At 35.3% G+C, this 11,005-nt stretch overlaps 2 protein-coding genes across 2 annotated transcripts in view; one reads left to right on the top strand and one right to left on the bottom strand.

Moving 5' to 3' along the window:
* LOC104725862 (probable plastid-lipid-associated protein 14, chloroplastic) lies at positions 5,613–9,203 on the bottom strand. Its single transcript, XM_010444606.2, has 14 exons — positions 9,004–9,203; positions 8,465–8,788; positions 8,330–8,373; positions 8,166–8,244; positions 7,967–8,083; positions 7,700–7,882; positions 7,521–7,607; positions 7,309–7,415; positions 7,141–7,228; positions 6,977–7,057; positions 6,796–6,872; positions 6,568–6,703; positions 6,422–6,484; positions 5,613–6,333 (listed from the first exon to the last, which is right to left on the bottom strand). The coding sequence occupies exons 2-14, from the start codon at positions 8,771–8,773 to the stop codon at positions 5,686–5,688; spliced, it is 2,019 nt and encodes a 672-aa protein (XP_010442908.1). The 5' UTR covers positions 8,774–8,788; positions 9,004–9,203; the 3' UTR covers positions 5,613–5,685.
* LOC104725860 (uncharacterized protein DDB_G0283697) overlaps positions 9,631–11,005 on the top strand; it is a gene marked incomplete in the record, with an annotated part of 3,406 nt that continues 2,031 nt past the window's right edge. The window contains 1 exon segment of the mRNA XM_019232875.1: positions 9,631–10,409. Coding sequence (XP_019088420.1) covers positions 9,949–10,409 — 461 coding nt within the window.

The raw sequence follows: 11,005 nt of genomic DNA, 5'->3' as shown, positions 1-11,005 counted from the left end.
AATAGGATGAAGGTTATACAAAATTACTGTTTTAGTGTTTAAGGGGTAGTGGTCGGAAAGGGAGGCTGGAGGTGGCGGCTGGAGAGAGTGGCCGGAGGTGGTGGTCGCCGGAAGTGGCGGCTGGAGGCCAACGACCGGAGAATGTTGTCGGAGGTGACGGCCGGAAGCCGGCGATCGGAGAAAGTAGCCGGAGATGGCGACTGGAGAGGATGGACGGAAATGGCGGTTGGAGATGGTGGCCGGAGGTGGTGGTCACCGGCAGTGGTGGTCGCCGGAGATAGTGGTAATGGTGGCCACCAGAAGTGATTGTAGGAGGTGAGAATAGTGGTTTTAGGGGGTGGAGAGGGTGGTGGTAGAGAGATAGAGATGGTGGTAGTAGGAAGGTGGTGATAATAAGGATATGGATAATATTATATATTATAATTTATATAAAATATATTACTTATATATAATTTAAATAGTTATTTATTGAATTATAGTTTTTTGTTGGTTATAGGGCAATTCCCCTTCTTTCTAATGAAAAGAAACACATTTTTTTGTTCTATTAATTATGCTTTCCTGACACCGACTATTCTATTTCAAAAGTAATTGGCAAATTTTTATATTTTTCTAAAAAGGTGAAAGAAACGTGCGATAAGTAACTAAACTGGTTTGGTTCTATTCTGTTTTGTCAGAAGCTAAATTCACCAAGTACTATATTTTTACTTTATGGTAAAGCGTACTAGACGAGCAAACAAAACTCGAAACAAATAAGCAAAAAGCTGCGAACTGTTTTTTTTTGGTTTTTTAATAAGCAGCCACTAAGGCCATATGCAACCCAGCATCTTTTACACTGATCTTGAGTATAAAAAATAGAAAAAACTCAAACAGTAACAAGCGGAGGAACGGTGTTGAGTAAGATCTGGTCTTAAACATTGATCTTGACTTATATATATATTTTTTTCTCTTTCTCTCTTTCTCTCTCTTACTTCATTATAATATTATTATCTAATTATATATTATTATAATTATTTTAAAATCAGATGGCCTAAGCACACAGTTTGACAACTACATCACCTCTTATTTCTGCATATTTGTAAAAAAACTTAAATCTTATAATCATTTGTGGTAGACAATCTAATTCAAAACAATGACATCACCATAAAAAAAAAAAATATATTTTATCGATAATATAACATTTAATGGGACAAACAATTAAATCAGTAAAAATACAAGATGACATTTAAATGAATAGATTATAAGCATGTTGAACCTTTCCAAAAGCTCGAATCAATTTTTTGTTTACAATATATCTTCTAGTCTCTCTATGTACATAAATTTTGACCTTTATTGTAACCACTTGGTCCACTTGACAACATATACTGTTTTCTAGAAAAAATAGAATCTTATCAAATATATATGAATCATATGTATGCTATGACTTGTATAGTTGAGATCTCTCTTTATTTATTTATTATTATTATTTTGTGTGATAGAAATCTAAAATTGTAAACAGCCTTCAGAGTCACAGGAGTAATCTTTAAAACATCACTTTTTCTACAATTAGGGTTTCAGATTATTTGACCATTCAGCATAAGACCAGACGAAACAGGTACTCTCGCACCCAAGGGAAACGCACAATCCAAACATTTTAATATACAATTAAGTTTTGTTTTTCTTTCTCTAATCTTATAATTAACACTTTTAATAAAGTCAGAGCTAATGATACAATAACCCATCATGGAGAAGTGAATCTAATGAGTTGTTCGTTTGATTAATCGTTTATATTTTTTAAAAGATTCCAATTCCACTAACAGAAGGCCACAAAAACACAATACATATGCATCATGATGGTTGGTAAGAGGTAGTCTTAATAGACTTTTCTACTTCTATTTTTTTTTTCTCGTGAAAGTGGAATGCACACACTTAAAGTATACTTATATTTTAAACCAATTACACTAAGTGTCAGTATAATTTTTTTTTCAAGTCGTATCAAAATGTCTAAACCAAAAGTCAATGTTTTATTTTCTATTTAATCGGGATCTGATGAGATACATTCATTTGGTAATTGTGTAGTTCACATGACTAATTAATATGACTACATTTAGCAAAATTATAGTATGAACCTTTTTTTGTTTGAAACAGTAAAGTATAGTATGAACTTAAGAAGACATAATTACTCAAAATGAATCATACAAGATAAGTTAGAGGAGTCTAAAATTAGGCACTTCGAAAATACAAATAATAATAGGAGACTTATCAATTTTAAACTATATGATCCTAGACAAAATTGCAAAATAGAATTTGCTAATGCATGCTACTAAACATCATGCCTTTCTTGAAATTCTTGTAATTTAACAGAGAAACATTCTGTACTTTTTTTTTAAAATGATTTCCGTTTCTCTCTTTTTTCCTTTTTGTTTAATGCATCCAATGGTTTTTTCTCTTTTTTTTTGTTTGAACAACATGCATCCAATGGTTATGAGTTGTGCCTATAGTAATACGCTTCCATGTTTACGATAAACAGATCATAATTAATGAATAATGACCAATAAAAATAAACACGATCAATTCACTTTTATAACTGTCATCAAGTCCAAGTAGCAATAAATAAGAAAATAAATTCGCATCAACAAAAAACAATGCGTTTGACAGGATTAAACGTAATAAATGAAAAGTAGTTTCTGTTTAAATAATTTTAGAAAAGTTGAATAAATTAATGCAGGAGTTTATATAGAAGTACTAAAAACGGTTGGTTGAGTTTGGCTATTAGTGAGCGTGGACAGCACAGTTTTTATTTTCCTCTTTGTTAATTATTCCCAATGCACAACTTCAAACTGATCAACTGTCGTTTTGACGCTATGCAGCGTCTCGTGCTGCACCATTTAATATTTGATTCTTAATTCATTTCTTTAAACTAGTATAATAATATGATTTATTTTAAAATTTTAAACAAAGCAAAGTACACAAACTCGTCTTTGCTTAAAATATAAGTTTTGAGTCCAATAAAAATATTTCATAAAAGCCTTCTAATGTAATGCCACATTAATTAGGCTAACATGTAAAAATTCAACGAGAGTTCATACTATTTGTTTTCCTTTTTCGAAGTTGTCAAAATATGTAAAATAACAATAATTTTGCCGTCCATAAAGTTTATCAGTCATTTGAAAATATATGGATGGAGGTGACCAAACTTTCAACGGCATGATTAAAAAAACAGTTGTAGTACAGCCCGATGATAACCACAGTAAGACCTAAGAAATGATGAGATGGTAAAAATATTTACGTCGATCCAACCCAAAAAAAAAACCTCAATAATAATTGTGATCGGTGATATTTCGAGTCTTCTAGCGGTTAGAGTAGTTAATTTAGTTTACATTAATATTAAAATACTAGTGATTCACATAATCATAATAGCAGACCAAAAAATTACAAATAAAAAGAGTATGTAAGCTTTTTTTTTTTTTATGTAAGATTGAGTAAAAAAAAAAAAAGAGTATGTAAGCCTAAAAAATACATGCAACGGACTTGCTGCTGTAAACTCTGTCGCCTTCTTGCTATGTTAGCTGTCTTTTTCATACCTTTTCATTGATTGATAACTTTATGAAGAAAATGAGAATTCAAACCATAAAATCTCTTTCACACCAACAAAACTTAGCAATTATTACACCATTTTGCTGATACTAAGTTGGGTTTTCAGCTCAAACGTCAACGCAGCTTAGTATCACTAACTGCATAATATCTACTCAGCAAGTATTACAAATTTGATTTTACAAGATTTATTAAAACAACAAGATAGAAAAAATCGAACATTAGTGTAGTTATAATGACAAGTAGACAACAGAAGCAAATTAGCACTTGCCTATAGAATAGACTTAAATACAAAGAAAGAGAAAGTAAGAGAAGAGACGCGACTTCTCGGAGCAGATCGAGGCCAACGAACCATTTTGTGCGTCCATGTGCTTCCGCATCACATGTGTGCGGCGTAATCTTATATACCAAATCCTTTTTTAATTATTTAGGTTACTCTCATGTTTTTGGACTATCTTACACTACCCATTAGGTACTGATCATTAAACTATATATTATTCTCGTTAGTTAATTATTTGCTTAATCCAAATGATTGTAGTCCAATGATTTTGTTAAGATTTTAGCTCCACTATCATCACTAGGTGATTATTCAATTTTAGCACATCTTACACAATTTTAGCATCTTACATATTAAGCCATGGAAAAGATAGAGGTGGACAAATTAAACAATGAAAATGTGGAATGAGAATGAATAAACATTTGATCACATTTCATGCTAATTCAAAATCAAAATTAGTGATGATACTAATGCGAACTAGAATCATGTCTCAATCGTGTCTAAGTTCAAGATAAACACATTAGCTAGATGAGAAGGAATAAAAAAATTTGAACTTTATTCAAATTAAACAAAAGTGTTACTTTTATTTTTGTCAAGTCATGGACATCAAATCCTGTCTCAATGGAATAATGCATTCAATAACATACGTATCAGAACGAGGCCAAACAAGAGAAAGTGTAGTTTTTGCCACGTTTAGTGAAAGAAGTGGAATCGAACCATTGTCATGTCAATGTGTCGGGGATGGTGGAGACCATGACGAGCCATTTGGCAATAAAAATGATTTTTTTTTTCTTGTTTTGGAAGGTATTGTTTTTGTTTTTGGAGTAAGAATGGGGAGAAGAGTCAAATGTGGCCATTTGGATAGTTGAGGAGTCTTTGTATCAATCAACGGCCACATGTTAAAAGAGTCTTTCCTCTCCTTTCACAGATTCAAAGGGTCAAAAGCTCTCTCCCTATAGGGCCCTTGGTCTTATAATTTAACTATATAAACTGCATTTCTTGGAACTTTGTGTCTTTGTTATTGTGTATTTTTTCTTGTTTATTACTAGTACTCTGTTTTATGTTGGTTTAGTTTTAGGGCTGTATTTAAAACTTTGCATTTGATTTATTATAGTATGATTTAAGGTTAATTTTGTTTGTCCATTTAAATACATATAGTAAAACGAATTCAGGTATTATTATTTAGGCCTATTCGATACTATAAAAGAAATCAAGAATCATGTCCCCTCGGCCATGTTAGGTGGACTTCTACAACACGTGTTTCTTTACTGCTCACTGTAAAAGACAAAACATATTCTCCTTTTTGAAAATTTGATAAGCTTATCAAATTTTAAACAGTAAAAGTAATAACATATATATACTCCCAAAATATTCGAAATCATTGTATCATTTCTATCTTAAATCTCCAAACCTCATTAGGATATGGACGAAAAAGTTAAAGCATATTATAAAGAAAATAAAAATTCGATCCAACCTAAAAAATTCTTATGATACTTTGTTTTTGTGGATGCTCATCTTTACAAAATGAATAAAAATGTACGAAATACCATTTCTATTAGAATATAAATGATACTTCAGGACGAATCTTTAGACAGTCGACAGATGTCTTGCAAATCATTGTGTTTCTGTTTCAATCATGAAATGGTATCTTCATGATTTGATGATACCATATTAAAATCTTGGGCTTTTTTTGTTTTTGTTTTTACTAATAAGGCTCTTATTACAATCTCAATCAAGAAGCAAACATTACCACAACATACACAGAGAGACTGACTACAGGGTCTTAGTTCTAAAAAGAATGATCCTTTGTTATATACATAAAGAACCGAGGCAAGTGGCTACATAGACTTATCGTTGAAGCTAGACCTTGTAAACAACAATGCTGAACCATTCACACACCTAAGTACAAGTAACCTACCGTCTATATAAGTCCCACACACAAGCTTAGAAAGATCAAACATTTCCTGCGGAATCTGCTTTCTAACTTCTCCAATCACGTTCTCAGGTGATTCTATACGATCATTCATGCTCATTGTGACTTCAATCTCTCCAGAGACGAGTTTCGCTACAGGAAGACTCGACGGAAACTTTTTAAAGGGCACTACTTTTTTCCATTTCTCGGTTTCAAGCTTCTCGGCTAAACCTTCTTCAGCGTCTGGTTCGCCCATTGAGAACTTACCAATGTTCTTTTTTTCTTCTTTGAGATAAAGTCTTTTTCCGGCCACTAGTCTGAATTGGGAGAGCGTTTGTAATTTTCCAGTGGCGCCGGTTTTGTTGTGTGGCCAGTCTTTGCTGGTTATGGCAGTGAAACCAATATCAGAGGTAAAGGAAAGTGAAGTGTTGTTTGCTGCTTCTGAAGCTTGGGTTATTGTTAAGTGAACATTGCCTATTAAGGCTCGTGTAGAGGGCTGGCGCAAAGTTAGACCTATGTGCTTTCCCGTTGAGTATAACAGACGCCATCGCCCCGGTAAAAGCTCCAACCAACACTGTGTTTACACAAGATATCACTAGTTATAACAAATTAAATGTGCAATATATCAAAGCTAAAGGATCATTAGAGGTGGTAATTCGTACGTTTGGTTTTGGATAAGGATTTAGCATCTCCATTAGTCCAATGAAGTGGGCAAGTCTTTGGCGCTGCAAAAGATAGTCTTTTAGTTCGGAGACTGAGAGTAAAGGTTCAAACTTCTTAAACTAACAGCAAAATATCTCATATATACCTGAGGCATGCGGTAAATGTATTCTTCTGAAATCTTTACAGCGGTTGATCCAAGACCCCATCTGATGATATCCATTGATGGGGCAACGCGCCATCTTGGTCCACATAGAAAGGGATGCTTAAGAGCATCCAAGCAACTGCACCAAACACCAACAGATTATGTCAATGTAACTACTTAGTTCTTACCCCATTTAACGCCTCCATAGATTGGTAATATTATTTATGTTACCTTATTCTTTTAGAAGGTCTGGTTGCAATTAATGAAGATAAAAGGTGCCACCCTGCTCCCCAGTTTCTATCAAGTATCTGACAGCAAATACGGGGTGATGGTAAGCAACTGTTTTATCTTGAGACGAGTGAACGAACTAGCAATTATACTGAGAAGATAGCACATAGCTCTGAGTACTTACTTGAACTCCGGTATTTCCAGATTCGGAGTTTGTATTGAGCGTTGTCACAAAGAATTCCCGTAGCGAGGAAGGATCATTCCCCTAGATATACATTTAGAAGGATATTAGGAAATCAACATAAGTTTATAACATCAAACTCATCACTCTGCAGCCCAGTTAAATACCTTTGCCAGGAAGGACTTCAATTTCGCAAAGATTAATGGATCCATCAGTTCTTGAAGTACCATTTTTGCCATCATGAATCCTACACATCTTTGACCATAAAGAAAATGTAAAATTAGGCTTAGTAATGTAAACAAACAGAACTATAATTACCATCTCTCTCAAAATACCTCATGTCGAATGCTATCATCATTTGTCTTCTGTCCATTGTACCGTAAGCGCTGCTAGTACTTGCACCATCCCCGTAAAAGTCAGCAGCATTTCCGAGAATCCCTACCTATAAGTTTGAAAAAACAAACTTGAAATTAATTGACAGAACTGAAACATACTGTAACTAAGCAATAAGCTAGCTTAAACTTCACTACTGAAAGTATATACTAACTTTGATATGTCTATCCACAGGACTAATGTGCACATTTTCCAGTCTCAGTTCTGTGTGAGCAAGACCATGGCTGTGCAAGTAATTGACCTTCAAGTAAAAGACCACCAATAGAGAAATGTTAAGAAAATCATGACAAAAAGAAATAAGTACTATGCTTGTTTGAAGGAGACAATGCATACTCCGATTAAAATATCTCTCATTAGTATACGGATTAGTCTTAATTGCCTTGAAACTGCAGGCCCTCCAGTTGTATCATCTCCCACCCTTCTGTAGGATTCTTCATCCAATGCAAGAGTAGCTTCTAATGTTGGAAGCCAATCAGATTGTTGAAGCCAGTGCCTAATCGAGAAACTTCCATGGCACTACAAGAAGAGATAAAGATTAATGAATGGTAGAAACCTTTGACTAAACCAAACCGTATACCTGCACCATTTTGAGGCACTTACCCCATGTACGAGGGTAAATGAGTACGGATCATCGCTCAAGGTATTGAAGATATAACCGTGAACTTGCATTGAGTAAGAATGGTACAAAAGCCTACGACGAACTAGCTTTTTCAATACCTGAAAGAGTAGTAAAAAATTGGTTAACATACTGAAAAGATTGCAATAAGCAACAAAAGAAACTGAAATGGGAGGGACGAACTTCAATGGCTCTTCTTCCCCTTTTTTGAGCTCGAGTGGTATTCAATTTCCGAAGGACAACTCCTTGGTTAAACAAAGGGCTGTGAAATTGAAGCACCACAGATGAAGCCCTGAACTGAAATCATCATCTTGAAATCTTGAAATACATATGAAGTAGATACTGACCTATCTGGAACCTGAACTATAGCTTCAAACACAAGCTCATCCGCCTGCAAAAAGGAAGTAAAGCCAATCAGTTGAAAACATAGGGACAAATAAAAAAACCAACATAGAAAGAAAACATAGACTTGGTTTAAATACCCTGCCGCCATGACCAATGCTAACACGATCAAGAATCTTAAAATCAGACCACATGAACTGCTTCACATGTGCTGATCCATCATCCACAGAAACCGTAGAACTAGTATTCCCAACATCCTCGTCTGTCTCCTCCACATCAGATGATGAAGGTTTTAAGGAAGATGAACAACGAAACTTGACAGGCTTTGCACGAAACGAACTTGTGGGCTGCCATAGACTACGGTTACGTTTCAAACCAACAATGCTGGAGCTACGCAATACTTGCAAATTCGGCAGATTTGGAGTCGAACAAACACCACAGAGTGCCATCAACACAAAAACCCTCTACATAAAAATCCAAAAGTAATCAACTTTATATCAAATACAAACACACAAACCAAAATCAAACACAGCTAGTTTGACATTACTATTACAGGAAACTCAAATCCACCAATACTATATCCCAATTAATCATTAAATTCAGTACCTTTATACAAATAGAGATTACGTGAACATCATAACTCCCTCAAACAATCATTATACACGAATCAAAAACTTACCGATCAAAAACAGAGAGGGATCTGGTGGTGAGACGAAAGAAGAAGGCAACTTTCACATTCAAAAAAATTTGGTCTTTCTTAAATCAGTATAAAATTGTATACAAATACAAAGTGGCTCGTGAGAGTTGCGTGATGAAGTACGCCTGAGGCATCGCGCCTCGAGGTCGACCCACGTCTACCTCCGCCACTCCATTTCTCCTACAAATATCTCTCTCCCTCATCCCCAACCAAAAAAAAACACCCTTTGGGCCTTATTGAACCCACAACCTCCTTAATGGGCCTTGATGGGGATCTAGTTGTCAGTTCTTAACTACATAAACCGTAATTATTACCCACGATGAAAAGTTAAAATAGTCATTTAACAAAAAAAACTCTCAAAATTGCGCCTTAATAGCTATTGGGCCTATACTGGGCCTTATGAGCTCCAGCTGTATCCAGTTTTTGTTTTAACCGTGTGACGTGGAAATAACCGAAGCGCACACTAAAAAGAACCGGACGAAGAAAGCAAAATTCGATCTGATAACCCCCCAGTGGCATAAAACCGTAAATAACACACACGATTAAAGGCTAAGATAGTCATTAACTAAATTATCCCTTTAGTCTTCCCCTTGTCCGAAGAAAAAAAAAAAAAAAAAAGTTTCTCGTTTTCTTCAACATTGAAAGGGCATTAAGCCTCTCTCTCTCTCTCCCCCTTCTCTATCTCTATATCTCCCGCTCCGTGGTTCTTTCGTAAATTTCTCCAATTATAAATCTCGCCGGCGGCGGCGATCAACCTAATCGGAGTCTTTTATTTTTGTATTATATACGGTGTAAGATCAAATCAAAAATCCAAAGTCCCCTAAAAACCTCCGTCCTGGTGTTTTTTTTTTTTAATATCTCGATTTTAGGGTTTGAAATCGATTTTTTTGGGGGTTTTTGTGAGAGATTTGTGAGGGGGGGAAGAAGATGCCGAGGAGTACGAGGCATAAATCGAGTAAGCATAAGGATGCGGCGGCGGCGAAGGAGTATTCTGATTCGGAGAAAGAGTCGAGTTTGAAGGAGAAGAAGAGTAAAGAAGAGATTGCTTCTAGTGTTAGGGTTTCGAAAGAGTCTGGTTCTGGTGATAAGCGTAAAGAGTATTATGATTCGGTTAATGGTGAGTATTACGAGGAGTATACTTCTTCTTCGTCGAAACGGAGGAAAGGGAAGAGTGGTGATAGTGGTGGTAGTGATAGGTGGAATGGGAAAGATGATGAGAAAGGTGAGAGTTCGAAGAAGGTGAAGTCGTCTAGTGAGAAGAGTAGTAGGAGGAGAGATGATGGGGATGGTGAGGAGACGAAGAAGAGTAGTGGTAAGAGTGATGGGAAGCATAGAGAGTCTAGTAGAAGGGAGAGTAAAGATTCTGAGAAGGAGAGGGAGAGGGAGAAGGAGAAGGATAGGAAGTATAAAGAAGGGAAAAGTGACAAGCTTTATGATGGTGATGATCATCATAAATCTAAAGGTGGTTCTGATAAAACTGGTAAGATATCTTCAAATGATTTGATTTTTAAAAGCCTTGATAATGAACGCATTGCCTTTAGTAGCGTTGTTTTGAAAAGACTGTTCTTTTGGTTTTAAATTGACTTGAGTGCTCGTTTGTGATGTTGATTTGTAGACTTGTTATTCCATGCCAAAACATGTTTCTCGTTGCCCATTGTTGGATTTGGAAATGAAGTAAAAATCTTACTCTAAGTGTAGACTTTTGAAGTAGTTAGTGTTATTAACATTTACAGTATTTATGCACGTTGCTTCTGCTCTGCTGCCCTTTCCAAGATAGATGGGGATAGTGCTGATTTGCTTGCTATTATATTAGAGTTTGAGGCTACATTTAACAGGTTGAATACATGTTAATTCATAAACGTTGGTGTTTTTGGTAAAGATTGCTCATAGATCAATTGGATTGTTTACAAAATTTCTTAATGGGTTTGCTAATCTTCCTCTTTCTTTTGGATTCAGAATCAAAAGCTCAGGATCATGCAAGGAG

This window comes from Camelina sativa, chromosome 11 (genome assembly GCF_000633955.1).
Source record: "Camelina sativa cultivar DH55 chromosome 11, Cs, whole genome shotgun sequence".
Lineage (NCBI taxonomy): Eukaryota > Viridiplantae > Streptophyta > Magnoliopsida > Brassicales > Brassicaceae > Camelina > Camelina sativa.
This window is presented reverse-complemented; position numbering and strand designations above follow the sequence as displayed.

Bases quoted from the DNA above. Each gene is read 5' to 3' on its own strand.
- LOC104725862 (XM_010444606.2), bottom strand. From the start codon at position 8,773: ATGGCACTCTGTGGTGTTTGTTCGACTCCAAATCTGCCGAATTTGCAA. The intron at 7,416-7,520 runs GTTAGTATATAC...TCAAACTTATAG, and splicing joins CTGTGGATAGACATATCAAA to GTAGGGATTCTCGGAAATGC. The intron at 6,873-6,976 runs GTAAGTACTCAG...ATTTGCTGTCAG, and splicing joins CTGGAAATACCGGAGTTCAA to ATACTTGATAGAAACTGGGG.